Here is a 14,997-nt window from a genome sequence, read left to right as displayed (position 1 = left end):
AAACCTCTTGTTATGTGTGAATTCTGCCAAAGTGTTGTATTGCTCACCATCTGCCACCAGCCCGAACTGGAGTTTGTTTTGGAAACAGTAAAGACAGCCCAAGTGTGCACAGGACTCTTTTGTGGTGGTGGGAGAGCAGAAAAGATTGTGTACTCAACAGCATAAGTGTTGTAATATGTTACTGTTGGACTTTTAAAAGTTAATTTGTGGTGTGTCAGCCTTTGGTGGGCTGTGAAATATTAACCTTACAGTGCAATATTGGGTTTTCCCTGCGTAAAGAAAAGTAAACATGATGACATTTTTGGTCGTGGGATGAAAAAACAGGTCAACGGTAGATGATTAAGAACAGCAGACATTACTTTGTGATCGCTGCTTCAACCACAAAGAGCTTACCATTGGAAAATAATACAATGATCCAAGAAAATACACCCAAAGAAAGAATAACGATTCCCATTGTTCCGAAAAAAGAGTGCAATAATGTGAAACTCCTGACGGAGAAAAATGTTTGCATGATGTAACTTATTTATTCATCTTCTGTCAGCACCAGCAGTCTATACAGATCATGTACAGGATGATGACGTTATTCTTGCCTCCTGATGTTATAGCTGTCAGGACAGTGAAAGTTGACACTGTGAGGTCAATCGTAAAGTCATACTCAAGTTTAGTAGATTGATTTGGCACCGTGCAGGATCTAATAAAACTTGTTCTCGAGCGGAAATTGCACCGGCTGCAAAAGACCAGTTCACTTTTCACCACGCAGATGCTCGAATAGACGAATGACCTCAATAGACAAATGTTCTCTTCTTGTACAAATATTTGTGATTTATTTATTTTTTCCAGCCATCCAGGGGTGCGGTGAGCCGCCTGATGGAGAGCATGGCGGCGGACGAGGACTTTGAACCCAACCAGGACAGCAGCTTCAGCGACGACGAACTACTCCCACCGCGTAGCAACAGCGTGTCGGAGACGCCCTCGACGCCTGGTGAGCGTCGGACACCGTCCCTCCCTTGCTCGTACCTGCTCAGTAGCGACTTGCATTCACTGAAGGTTGGAGTGTGTTATTGTGTTCAGCTCCGGTGCAGTGCGTGCTGGATAAAGACTCTCTCGTGGACGGTCTGCGGGTTTTGATCCCGATGGACGACCAGCTTCTGTACGCAGGACATGTGAACACTGTACACTCCCCTGACATGTGAGTACATCGTCAGACTATTCAAAGTTACTTCCTGAGAACTCCCAAATCACTTTAAATACTCTTGTAGGACTAAGCACAGATCTTCTGCGCATGTGGACAAAACACTGGAGTGAGCCCTAATAACTGTTTGTGTGGACGGCGCAGGGAAAAGTTTGCAGTCACAATGGTGGAGAAATGAGTTTTTCTGCTCTCTTGTCCACAGAGATGAAAAGATAGATGCCACAGTCTCATCTGTATGCATAACATAAGCCTGAAGCCAGCAGCAGCTTAGCTTAACATAAAACCTGGAAGCAGGGGGAACTTGTTAATATTTCCATTTAAAAAAAAATAATAATAAAAAATTCCACACATCTGAACAGTCACATTGGAGATAAGGCTTTCAGCTCTGTGTCTGACAGGGAGACCATTTACACTTCACAGAGCAGCTCTGGAGACTGTCTGACAGCAGCGTTAAAAGCGATGAACCCTGCACAGCGACCCCAAACTTTTGACCTCTTTTTCCATGATTACTCCTTGCAGATACAGTGTAGTGGTGGAGGGGGAGCGAGGCAACCGGCCACACATCTACTGTCTGGAACAGCTGCTTCAGGAGGCTGTGAGTACCTTCTACATTTACATGCCACGTGTCTCTCTCTCTCTCTCTCTCTCTCTCTGCCTCGGTTTCTGTTGAGACTTGAGATGTAAGCCACTAGAAGAAGTCTATGCCATGCATTTATGCAAATCCTTCATTTTGTATGTACAGATCATTGATGTGAAGCCTCCATCCGTGCGCTATCTCCCCGAGGGCACCCGCATCGCAGCCTACTGGAGCCAGCAGTACCGCTGCCTTTACCCAGGCACAGTTGTCAACGGTACGACAACGGAGCAGACACACACACACACACACACACACACCAAACCCACTTACACAATACAATACATAATCAGATGATAGTTTAATTGTAGCTTTCAGCACAAATGAAAGTACGAGATGTTAACAGCTCTTCTCTCACTGTGTAACGCAGTGACGTTCAAGCTTTGTTTAACACAGTTTCACTGCACCACAGTGCGATGGTTTTAATACAAAGTTAGTGCAGTCTTCAAAGTCTGCTTAAGCTAGATGACCTGAATTTTTTTTCTTTCTTTCCCCATGCAGGTAGCGCTGATATAGACGAGAATGATGATCTCATCACGGTGGAGTTCGACGATGGCGACACGGGACGCATCCCCCTCTCCCACATTCGACTGCTGCCTCCGGACTACAAAATCCACTGTGAGCACGCATGATAGTAACACAGACTTACACGTCTGTGCACATCCACATTCAGCCTTAAATCTGCCTTTAGTCAGTGTTCTCTGTGCACGTCTGCTTTGCGATCAATTAATCAATCAAACTTTATTTGTAAAGCACTATTCAGACGTTCAGTGTATTTCAAAGTGCATCCCCATCGACTGACAAACACTAAAAGGAACAATGAATGCAAACACACATTTCCCACATGTGCGCACACATTTGAAAAGATGCACAAAGCAATGTGAATATATCTATGTAGTAGAAGATATTGTTGCGCAGCAGCTCTTTATGCTGTGTGTGTGTGTGTGTGTGTGTGTGTGTGTGTGTGTGTGTGTGTGTGTGTGTGTGTGTGTGTGTGTGTGTGTGTGTGTGTGTGTGTGTGTGTGTGTGTGTGTGTGTGTGTGTGTGTGTGTGTGTGTGTGTGTGTGTGTGTGTGTGTGTGTGTGTGTGTGTGTGTGTGTGTGTGTGTGTGTGTGTGTGTGTGTGTGTGTGTGTGTGTGTGTGTGTGTGTGTGTGTGTGTGTGTGCGCGCATTTGGCATCACCTCATCTCAGAGGACTAAAACCTGGTTTAGGCTTTACAAATGTTCACATCAAACACAAGAGAATGAAATGACGCCTCCACGACAACATGAAGCACTTAGCTTCATAAAAAATGAAAACTCTCTGAGCGCCGAGTCTGAAAACGCTGCATCTCTCTCTCTCTGTGGATGCTTCTGTTGATTTCAACACATCACAAATATTTTTCATTTCCCTGCGTTAGGTGCCTCCAACATGTTAATGCTTGAAGAGGGAACAAGCAGAGCAGAGTGCACAAAGTGGGCTCAGTTGAGGAGTTAACACATTGCAGACGTATAGGAGCTGCATAACTAGACAGTGTCATTCTGTGTCTTTATGTGAACTCTCTTGTCTGTCCAGGCGCTGAGCCGTCTCCAGCGCTGCTGGTGGCTAGCTGCAACAGGAGGAGGGTCCGCAAGTGCAGCAAAGATGCAGGGACAAAGCCAGAGGAGACAACACCCAAGATTAAAGGAAAACCCGGTCGCAAACCTAAACCAAAACCGGGTGAGCCTGACGTGCTGCTTCACTTGGAAACTGTAATGGCTGACAGGAGAGAAACATCAGACGTTTCAAGGTTCTACCACTGGAAAAACTCACAAAATTCATTAATCTTGGGTCATTAATCAGAAGTCATTATAAAAATGAACTCTTAGGCATTTTTCTGTGTTTTCACCAGAGTCCATTAAAGTGCAAAAATAAAAAATATTTCCATCCCGCTCATCTTTTGATGAGTCATCTTTTCTAAAACAAAAGAACCAACCAAAATAGCCTCTGCTTCAGATATGCCTGTCATGGCTGATCTCAGCTTAATGAATTTGCTCAAGCAGCCGCTCTGTTGTTCCGTGTCTAAAACACGAGCTGTAATGCGAGGCACGGCCTATTTGCTGACTCCGGCCGTGTTTCAACTGGGTAAGCAGTTCTTAGTTTTAATGTTTTCATTGTAGAAACATTTCCTTGCTGGTTTGTTTAACCTAGTCAGCATGTGAGGCTGCAGACCACAAAAAGTATGAAGACTCACAATGAAAATGTCAGCATAAACTCAGTTACTGTGATTGGATTTTTTTGTTAAAGCACAAGACTCAATTTTTCCTTGTTTTTTGTTTGTTTGTTTGTTTTTGTTTTTTTTCCCTCAGAGGCTTCTTTGAACCCAGATGGCCGTGAGAAGGCTGATCCTCCACCGTCCTCCACCCAGTCCGCTGAGAGACCTCAGGCTCCTTCCAAGCCTTCCCAGGGCAGAACACCGTCCGTCCAGAAAACAACTCAGGAGAAGCCCCGACCTGCGTCCCGGCCAGCGATGGCAGCCCAACCAAAACCGGGCCGCAAGAACTCTGCTACGTCCCCGACAAGCAGCCCTACGCTTCCCAACCCGGTGCCCAGGAAGAGCAGCTCGTCGCAGCCTCCTGCTCCTAAAGCAGCCCGCCCTCTCCCCCCGTCTCTCTACCCCTCCACCTACGGTAAAGTCCTGACTGTGGATCTGTACAGCGAGCCCAACCTGAGCTCTTACAACAGCCAGCGCAGGGACAGAGAGAACAACAGCACGGTCAGTCCCACCACCAACAGGCCCATGTCCAGGCCCGGAATGACCTCTTCACCCGCCATAGCAAAGTCCGGCATTTCACCGTCCACACCCAGGTCTACTTCTGCTCCATCACCTAAAACGAAACCCTCGTCAGACCACCACAGCAGCTCCAGGCCCAGCCTCGGCTCTGGACTCCTGCCCAGCCCAATCTCCAGGCTGCCGTCCAACAAATCCAGCTCTTCTCTCTCTACTCCCAGACCTCCATCATCATCTTCACTGTCCTCTGCCCCCAGACCCAAACTGAAAATGCCATCCAACCAGCTGCCCTCCAGGCCAACCCACGGCCAAATCTCCAGGCCCAAGACTGGCTCTGGACAAAATGACGTGGGCTCAGCTTTGAGGCGCAAGTCCCTGTCTGCAGAGCCTCTAGTGAAGCTTGACCACGAGGGCGTCACATCCCCAAAGACGAAGAAGACCAAGGCTCTGATGTTGCTGGAGGGTCGGGGTGTCAGGCGAGACCACGCCCCCATCACAACGGCAGCAGCAAGTCAGAAACCGCTAAAAGCTAAAGTGAGAGCCTCGGAAACGGAGACGGCTCTGCCAGAGAAGGACTACAAGGCGCCAGTGTTAACGAAGGAGAAAACAGAGAGTCGTGGGAATGCTGCAAGAGGGCCGGAGGTGGACGCTAGAGAGGAGAAATGTAAAAATAAGGAGAGAAAGGAGGTGGAGAAGAGAGAGGAGAGAAAGGTGAAAGAGGATTCCCAAAGCAGCAGCAGCTCGGAGTCGGATGAAGAAGGCGAGAAGGGAAAACCGAAGAAGAAGAAATGCACCTCGAGCTGCTGCTCCTCCTCATCATCCTGCTCTGGCTCCTCCTCGTCTTCCTCGTCTTCCTCATCTTCTTCATCCTCTTCATCAACTGATGACTCTTCTTGCAGCTCAGATGAGGAGAGGACCCCAACACCTCCACCGGGTCCCCTCCAAAAACCTACAGCACAAGACAAACCTAAAGAAGAGGCAAAAGAGGAAGAAGAAGAAGAAGAAGGCGTGAAGGAGGAGGTGGAAGTAAAGGAGGAGGAGGAAGAGGAGGAGGAAGAGGAGGAGGAGGAGGAGCTGTCTCCTCCGTCAGAGTCTCCATCCCCTCCAACATCTCCAGCTCCTGCTACTCCCACTACTGCTAAACCTGCTAAACCAGCCAGCGGGAAAGGTTCAGGGCAAAGGGGTCGTCCCCCAAAACCAAAGCCCGGCGGGGGTGAGGGGAAGGCGGGTAGACCCAAGCGGAGAGAGGGCGTCCATCTTCCCACAACGAAGGAGCTGGCAAAACGTCAGAGGCTCCCCAGCGTGGAGAACAGACCCAAAATCTCTGCTTTCCTTCCGGCCAGACAGCTGTGGAAGTGGTTTGGGAAACCCACTCAGGTGAGAAAACCCCATCCAACATGAAAGAAAATCAAAGTCTATTCATCTAAATGTGTGTTTCACCTCATTCTAAATATTCCCACCCATGCAGAGGCGCGGTATGAAGGGCAAGGCGAAGAAGCTCTTCTATAAGGCCATCGTACGCGGCCGAGAGATGATCCGTATCGGGGACTGTGCTGTGTTTCTGTCCGCCGGCCGGCCCAACCTGCCCTTCATCGGACGCATCCAGAGCATGTGGGAGTCCTGGGGCAGCAACATGGTGGTCAGGGTCAACTGGTTCTATCACCCGGAGGAGACGAACCCGGGCAAGAAACTCACCGACAAAAAGGTAGGAACTTAACTATTAACCTAAACATGTGCCAACCACTTCTCGAGAGCCTCGATGTGAGACTTGTTTATTCCTCAGAACTGGGATCAGATGTGTGGCCAGTCTTTACCAGCAGCTCTGCATTCGTCCATCCAGAGGAAAGACTTCATGGAGGTGAGAACAGAAAGGTGTAAATGTTTATGCATTTTTCCTCCGGTGTGCAATTTTCAGCAATAAACCAAATAAGCACTGCACATGACCAACATTTAAAAAATCATGAGGAACTGAATGATTCTAATAAGGACGTTTGTTTCCTCTACATGTAACACATCATCAGCTACGATTAGCTGCACTTCTGTCTGGTCATATATTTGCTTTAGGGCTTTTGCAGAACAGCCATTGTACATATTGAATATGAAAGTAGAGAACGTCGGCTGTTTGGATATTTCCATGCGCGGCATTCCCCACAACCTGTGTCTGTGTCGCAGCGCGCCTTGTACCAGTCATCACACAGCGACGAGAACGACGTGCAGACGGTCAGTCACAAGTGCCTGGTGGTCAGCGTGGAGGAGTACGAGCAGATGACCCACACTCGCCGCTACGCCGACAGCGAGGACCTCTACTACCTGGCCGGCACTTACGAACCCACCACCGGCATGATCTTCAACACGGACGGAGTCCCGGTCATCTGCTAGTGATGGCTCGAACCAAACTGGCGGCTTACCTTGGACCTCACTCGGTCTCATCACTGATTTTCAATCACAACCGCGACTGATACCGCAATACCCTTCAGATTGATGAACAGCTACTACTACGGAGACGGGAGACACTACGGACAGTATTAAAAGGAACGAGTCTCCTGAAGCATTTGCACACACAAACTTTTACTAACAACGTTGGCTTCTCACTCGCGGTGTTCGTGGGAAACGGTTTCAGAACACGCACGGGCACTTCGGTCTCCTTTTACATGTAAATACGCTGCACAAACTGATGCATATGTATGTTCACACATGCACAAACACAATGTAAATTCTCACCTCATGTAACGGGTAACCCCACGGTTATATAGAGGAAAATATAAGTGTTTTATTTTCATGTAATAGATTTATGTCAGAGTACTTTTTTCTAAAGAGGTAAACTGTCGAGAAGCTTTAATGAACTGTGAATGACGATGCACGAGAGGGGGCCTGTGTCAGTCGGCCCGCGGTGAGACGGACGCGTGCACGCCGCCGGTGTGACGTTGTGATTCTATGATGTTGCTGTGGTGATGTTACAGTCATGTTACAGTCCTATCAGTGTATCTACAGAACAGCAGGAGCGACAGACAAGGAGAGAAAGAGACGCACAGAGAGAGAGAGAGAGAGAGAGAGAGAGAGAGGAACACTCCTTCTATTTGCTGTCCCAACACAGAGCACTTAAAATAAAACACTTGGAGGTATAGCCTCCTTTAATTTAACCCCCTCGATTCCCCTTGACAATCCTAACTAGGGCAGTGAATCTGTCCCTTTTTGCAACGGAAACTTCAGACTCCCTCAGAGACTCAGGCTAAAGAGAGAGGAAGGAATCTTGTGCGATTATGAACACTTATCATTTTCATCTTTTAAGTTCCTTAACCTGAAGGAAAAATCCACCCAGAAACACAGGAACACTATCAAATACAAGCGGCCGCCGTTCATTTATCTTCTTGTTGGTTAGAAGAGCTGATTTCAGGAGGAAAAGATCCAAATGATGCGCGTTTTGCATGGAAAACAAATGGGGAAACCAAGAAAAACATTCCTCAAATCTTAAAGGTGCGCTCTGTACGTAATGCTAGAAGCACGATGCTCCACAAATAACAGTGATGAATACTAATGGAGCAATTAAAACGTTTTCTCTAGATAAAATGAGCCAAACACTGGCTGTAGGGAGCATGTTGCGGCCGCCGCAGGTTCTCACCTGTACCCGTAGGAGTCATTTTTACTTGCTTGCCATTTGTAACCTTGCCAAAAGATATCATTAAATCTTACACACTGCACCTTTTACCGCAAACTACATCTGTGAACGCGCAGAAGAATACGAGCTGATGTATCAACAGTGTAGGAGGCCCAGTGGGTGGATTTTTTTCTTCTTTTTATTCAGGGTTGTAAACACTGCAGTCAGTCTAAGATGCATCAAGGTCGTGGCACTAATATTCACCATGAAGCTGCCATCGCTGATTAGATCAACATAATTCAATTTTACCACTCTTCCACAGTTCGGCTTCATCCGCTCATTTTGTCTGCAGTGTTTGCAACCTCTAAATGTCCTGTGTCAGATGTGTGTGAACCCCCCCACCCCCCTCCCCTTTATCCACCTGTATTCACATCTTGCCCTCCGAGCAAAGCACTTTGAAATGAACCCCGCTACAGTGGAGTCTGTGTCCGGGAGTCCTGCATGTCTTCCTAGAGAATTTATGAACCCCCTACAACTCCTCGCCATCGATCACCCTGACCCCCCCCCCTTTTGCCCCGAGACACAGATAAACAAACAAACATTCATGTCTTCTCTTCCGCTTCTGCTTGTGAGTTTTTTTTCCTATGTGCCTCGTTTGAACCATTATTGTTATTTTTTTTCCGCGTGAGACTGTTGAATGTCGAGCTCAGGGTTGTGAGCGTTTTGGAGCGGCCTTACCCTCCCAGGCCTTATGTTGATGATGATACTTACCAGTTGCCATATCCGTTTTAGGCCACGCCCCCATCCACCCTCATCCTCAGTTGAGGACTAAAACGTTTGTCCCGGCCTGCTGATGGCGGGAAGAACCTTTCTTCTTAATGTTAAGATAACCTGCCGTTCCTGAGCTCTTAGAGTCCTCTTAGTCGCATTATTGTGTAGAGAGTTTGTATCAGACACATCTAACTACAGTTTATAGTATACTGTCTGTTTGTATACCGTACGTGGTACACTGCATATATAGTATATATCTGTGAGTATTAACCATGTCGTCCTGTCTATGCTTCGCTCTGCTCGGCTGCAGAGATTAAGAATTGTCTTGTTGATATTCAATAGGTTTAATATTTTCTACTCTCGAGATCTTTTGGTTTGATCTGTCTGATCTGACTACAGGCTATTACATGTTCTTCTTTTACTACGGCTGCAGGATGTCTGGAGGACGATCCAAGATGTTAATGTTGTTTTAATGTGGCATTTTCCCGTTAAAGAAAAAAAAAAAAAAAAAAAAAACACCCACCAGTACAGTACATAGCTTGTTTTCTTTGTTTATTTTTTTTGTACATTTATATTCAAGTCGGACATGATAGGCACCCAGCTGAGGAACGTTTGAAAATGTGCTGCTAGTCTTTTAGTATTTAAAGTAGATTCGCCAGGTACCTGCTCTGTTTTCTGAGAATAACTAAAGATTTTATGTGCTTAAAGCCCCACCGGCTCCTCGTCGTGCTGCTCTTGCGTCTGCTCATTTTTTCAGAGCTGGAACCTAAACACTCGCATTTCGGTCGACAAAAAAAAGTATTTTCAAGCGCCCACAATATGGATCTCTCCGGGCCGGTACCAGAGCCGCAGGAGTGTGGTGAATACACAGGTCGTACTGGTGTTTGCAGAGTAAACAAGTTAAAGTGCCCGTTATGAATGTTTGTTTACCCCTGGAGCTGCTAAAGCACTTTTTTTCTGTGTGTGTGTGTGTGTGTGTGTGTGTGTGTGTGTGTGTGTGTGTGTGTGTGTGTGTGTGTGTGTGTGTGTGTGTGTGTGTGTGTGTGTGTGTGTGTGTGTGTGTGTGTGTGTGTGTGTGTGTGTGTGTGTGTGTGTGTGTGTGTGTGTGTGTGTGTGTGTGTGTGTGTGTGTATGATTGGGTGGAGGTAAGCAGGCTGATAAGACATCACACCCCATATCTCCTGCAATTACCACACACACTTACACCTCTGTGACCCTTTAAGGTGTGTGTTATTGCCTTCCAATCTCTGTTTGCGCCCCCCTATCTCCATCCAAAGCCCAGCCTTAGGCCTTCATACAGGGTCCAACACAAACACTTATTCCCCGCCTCGCCTTCTTTTTGTGTCATATTGTTTTATAAGCCTGACTTTGGAAATGTCTCGTTGATCTCTGTTTTCCTTGAGCTTGCATTAGTTTGTTTTATTTTTGTTTTTGCAGTGATTTTTTCCCCCCCCTCATCTTTGTGTTTCGTGTCATCCCCCCCCTTCCCCCTTCCCCCTTCCCTTGCTTCCCCTCTCTGAACAATCGTCCACGCCTCTCAAGCAATACTGCTGACGGGCACAGGGAGCTAGCTGCTAGTAAGAGAGAGCGAGGAATGGTAGAGCGAGCAAAAGAGAGAATGGGAGAGAGAGAGAGAGAGAGAGAGAGAGAGGTGGACTGGAGGCTGGTTCTTCGTCTGCTGTTCCTTCAGTATCTTTATCGTCCTGTTACAGACTAAAAAAAAAAAAAAGATTATTTTGAAAATAAATAGAAAAATCATCTAAGTTTTGTAAATGATCCTTCACTGTCGAGGGCAGAGACGCTATCAGAATATACTTTGTACACATGTCTAATCTTGTAAAAATGCAAAAAGAATACATTTTAGAGAGAAATCTGAAACCAGATATATTATGTCACCCTATATTACATGTGTAAGATGTTTTTTTTTTTCTTTTTTTTTCTTTTTTTTTTTTTACAGACAGCAACCACGTTTATCAGTGTTTCTTTGAAATTGTTTTAGTAAATCGATATTTTATAGGTAATCAATAAACAGATGGAACTGTACTTTTTCTGTCTTGTGAGATTTTGTGGCATGAAAATGAAGCCGTTCAGCAAAGTGGTACAGCGGAATCTCCGTTCCATGTAAGTTTAGATACTGATGTATGCCAAGTTTTATTTATTTATTTATTTATTCATCAATGAGTAAATACATTTAAGCATCAACCCAATTGAATGTCTAATTCGGCCGTCATCCATGACATGAGTTGAAGAGGCTGCTAGTAATGTTGCCGTAGCACTGCGTTACGGTGTAGTTTCTGTGTTAAAGTGACTTAATGATTCAGGAAAAAACTATTTTGATTTACAATATGTGCACTACCTACTTGTTGCCACGGTGATGAACATAAACACGATATTGACACTCAATAATATGCACGGCTCAGACACACAGATATACTTGCATATGTAAAAATTACGTGTTTGGAGAATTAGGTTGGATGACACAGTCCACCGAGAAAATATTTGCACTGGGAGAACATGCAGTGTACACACACACATACACAAAACCATTTACCTGTAGTCTGCTTGAATGTGCTCCAGTGACATGGAGTTCCGTGAAGTAGTCTGGAACTTGTGCACATAAGTTGGATTTGTGTCTCCTGATCTTGGATCCATCCTTCACATAAAATCGCCACCATTTTATAAATATAGCAAAACATTGCCGTGGTCATTATTTCCATGACCACTAGAGGTCACCACAGACCTCTATTTCTGGTTCGGCAATTTCTTCCCATATTTGATGGACTGATCCAAACGTAGGGGCTGGATATTCTTACCATTTCAGTCACAGCTAGATTTTCGAATGTTTAGTGGTTTTCAGCTTTAATTATTATAAGTATTTTTTTTGTCTTTTCTCAAAAACTCTGATTATATTATTCATGTGCGGGGATAAAACTAAATGTTTTTGACTTTTGAAGACAGAATTTGAGCAGTCAAGCCCATTATTTATGTTCAACAATCTGAATGGAGCATTTCTAACAGGACTTTTCTGTATGTTTGCATAATGAACTGTCACTTACTACTGAAGACAAGAGAAGCCAGACTGGGCAACAGATTTCATCACTCTGTGATCATCCCACAATACCAAAAAGTGATTTCAAAAATATTCTTATTCATGTGGTTAAGGCCTCTCTATACAGAAACAGGCATGCGGTCATCTTGTTTAGCTCAACATCAAATAATCACATTTCCGACAATGTCAGTGTTGGTGAGATTGAGGAGCTTGAACTTGCTTCGAAGTTTCTCCCTCACAGGATCACCTTCACCGCAGAACAAACGGCTCATTCACCTGACGCAGCTACAGCCGCCTTCCTTGTTATTCTTTCTGTCCTTTGTTTCAGTTTATGTGGACTGCTCCTTTAATCAATAGTGGACTCCATCAGGCCTCCATTTTGGCAGCTCAGTAATGAAGCTGCTGGTTGTGATAAAATGGAGGAAAGTTCAGCTTCCTCTGCTGAGCTGTGGAGCTGACCACAGGAGACACATTTCCCACTGCTGACCGTTCAGACTCTGCCCTCAAAGAGCCGGTAAAGGTGTGCGTCCGTGCGTAGGTGTGTGTGTGTGTGTGTGTGTGTGTGTGTGTGTGTGTGTGTGTGTGTGTGTGTGTGTGTGTGTGTGTGTGTGTGTGTGTGTGTGTGTGTGTGTGTGTGTGTGTGTGTGTGTGTGTGTGTGTGTGTGTGTGTGTGTGTGCGCCTTCTGAATTCCAGTGTGCAAGTGTGTAATTAAATCTTTGCTGACATGAACTGAGTGTGTGTTCCTGTTTCACAGTGCGAGCAGCAGTCAGGGGTTTGGATGCCTCTCTGTCTCCCTCCCAAAGGACCGGCATCAGCATAACATCAGAACCTGCTGGGAGCTTCCTCTGACACACACACACACACACACACACACACACACACACACACACACACACACACACACACACACACACACACACACACACACACACACACACACCACAAGCAGGTACTTTCACACATCCCCTCCCACACACCCACTCTCACACACACTCCATCCTACCTCAGCTTCACCAAACACACCCACCTGTGGGTGTGTGAGCCTGCAGCCATCTGATTGGACAACATCACAGAACAGACGAATCCTATTGGCCATGGCTTCATTGTAAATCGAACAGAAGGGGCAGAAGGAGGCAAGTGTGTGTGTGTGTGGGTGTGTGTGTGAGTGTGTGAGAGAGAGAGAGAGCATATAAACTCATTACTTGTGAGCCCCCCACCTCTCTCAGCTTCTACAGGCGTTGTGTGTGGTCCAGGTATTTCTACTGCTGTGAGGACCTGACAGCTAAAAACAAAACCCCCCAAAAAATCATCACATTTAACAGTGATGAGCCTCCTTGAAGTCCACGTTGAGGATTAGGATGGGAGTAGTTACAGCCAGAATTGGACCAAATGTGCAGAAAATCAATGTAAGTGAGTGTGATGTCCCCTGAAGACTCGTCTGTGTGTGTAGAACATGGTTTCCCAGGAGACAGGTATCTGAGTGAGGGGGCGTTCAAATGCACGCTGAGCACAACAGTTTGAAAGGCTTGTTATTCAGACTGGAGTCTGCACACAGACTTTCAGAACTCTCGTGTTTGTCCTTCAACTCGGTTTTGTCGAAAAAGAAAAAGAGTTTCACGCGTTTATTTCCAACTCCAGCGATGCTTTCTCCTTTTCTGTCTTTCATTCTCACCCCCATGCTTCTCAAAATACTTTTTGCTTGTGTGTTTCCTTCTCTGGTTTTCTCCCTGGAGCACACCGGGTGTCATTGGGAGATGTCACGTGGAGACCCACATGCCTTTGTCATTGTTCTTTTGCTTCTCAGCAAAATCCAGTCACGTTAGAGGACCTGTTCCAATTTTAGGCATGATCGCTCCAAGATGACATGATCAATACATTTCCATGCTTTAGGGTGGAATCGGTCAATAACTTTGACACACATAAAACAGCCCCACAGAGACGGAAATCACAGAGACTGGACCATTTCTTCCTCAGAAATCTTCCCTCAAATTTCAGTTGAAGTAATAAAAGAAATACATTTGCCTGAGTCAATAGAAGCTGTACAGAAAAATGATGTATTGCTTCGATCTATAGGTTGCTGCAGCATTCAATGGCAGAACGGTGAATTTTCCTGTCTATTGTCGTGTTCGTTGTGTGTCACTGTTTGCTCTCACAGGTCTCACACTGTTGCTTCTTGTTGTAGCGGGGGAAACTATTTCTTAATATCTGCTCTACTTGCTCAGCACCAAACAACAAACAGACACAGTCAGCAGCCGGCTGCTGAAGTTAATGATGCATTTAAAGCTTGAGAAACAGACATTTTCTTTATGTCGGTCGGGAAGGAAAAATAGAGATGAAAGAAGGACATGCATTGAATTTCACCAAGTATATCATTGGTCTGAAGTGGCTGTTTTGGGGAACAAATTTTCAAACATTAATAAGGAATCATGATCTGTCGACCTTTCAAAACACAGCAAATCAGCCGTGGAAACCAGGGCCTCAGTGCACAAACATGCAGGGTGCATGTAGAAATGCATGCAGAGATAGGCAGCGATGGACGGAGTGAGACTGTTAAAATCGTGGTCGGTTTACAAGTAAAAAATGAAACTTGAGGGAAAAACAGACACTATAAGTACTTTTCTTGGAGAAAAGTTTAGTATATTAAATAGATTTCCCGCTGTAAATTGAACGTGGGTATTTGTAATCCGTCACGTCTAAAACTGTGCATTCACAGTTTCATGATCATGTATTAACATTATTTAAAATATCTACGCTTCTGTCCTTGGCAGCTTAAAAGACACCCGATGAACAGTTTAGTTCATGCATTTAAAAAAAAAGCAATATAATACGAAGAGAACTTTTTGTCTCACGCGTTAGTTTCTGCTTGTTAGTGTTTCAAAAAAGCTATATGTCCTCCATAACTTTATTTTTCCTATGATATGGACTTGCTTTGAGCAAAAGATGAACCACAGTTTACGCTGTGGTTCATTCATTGTGCAAAAGTTGCCGCATACTTTATCTCTAAC

The 14,997-nt window shown here is 45.5% G+C and overlaps 1 protein-coding gene across 2 annotated transcripts in view; it reads left to right on the top strand.

Moving 5' to 3' along the window:
* tnrc18 (trinucleotide repeat containing 18) overlaps positions 1-10,739 on the top strand; it is a 47,905-nt gene extending 37,166 nt beyond the window's left edge. Inside the window, exons 20-30 of one of the 2 annotated variants that reach the window (XM_080488915.1) lie at positions 841-982; positions 1,072-1,189; positions 1,712-1,787; positions 1,935-2,043; positions 2,328-2,444; positions 3,382-3,525; positions 4,155-5,602; positions 5,636-5,953; positions 6,045-6,281; positions 6,360-6,434; positions 6,749-10,739. In XM_080488915.1, the coding sequence (XP_080345041.1) occupies positions 841-982; positions 1,072-1,189; positions 1,712-1,787; positions 1,935-2,043; positions 2,328-2,444; positions 3,382-3,525; positions 4,155-5,602; positions 5,636-5,953; positions 6,045-6,281; positions 6,360-6,434; positions 6,749-6,955 (2,991 nt within the window). In that variant the 3' untranslated portion in view covers positions 6,956-10,739. Of the gene's footprint in view, positions 1-840; positions 983-1,071; positions 1,190-1,711; positions 1,788-1,934; positions 2,044-2,327; positions 2,445-3,381; positions 3,526-4,154; positions 5,954-6,044; positions 6,282-6,359; positions 6,435-6,748 lie in introns of both variants that reach the window. The other variant, XM_080488914.1, reaches the window with a different exon arrangement.
* Positions 10,740-14,997: the final 4,258 nt, after the last annotated feature.

Source organism: Lipophrys pholis, assembly GCF_963383615.2.
Source record: "Lipophrys pholis genome assembly, chromosome: 19".
NCBI lineage: Eukaryota > Metazoa > Chordata > Actinopteri > Blenniiformes > Blenniidae > Lipophrys > Lipophrys pholis.
Note: the sequence above shows the minus strand (reverse complement) of the source record. Positions and strands in the feature narration are given on the sequence as shown.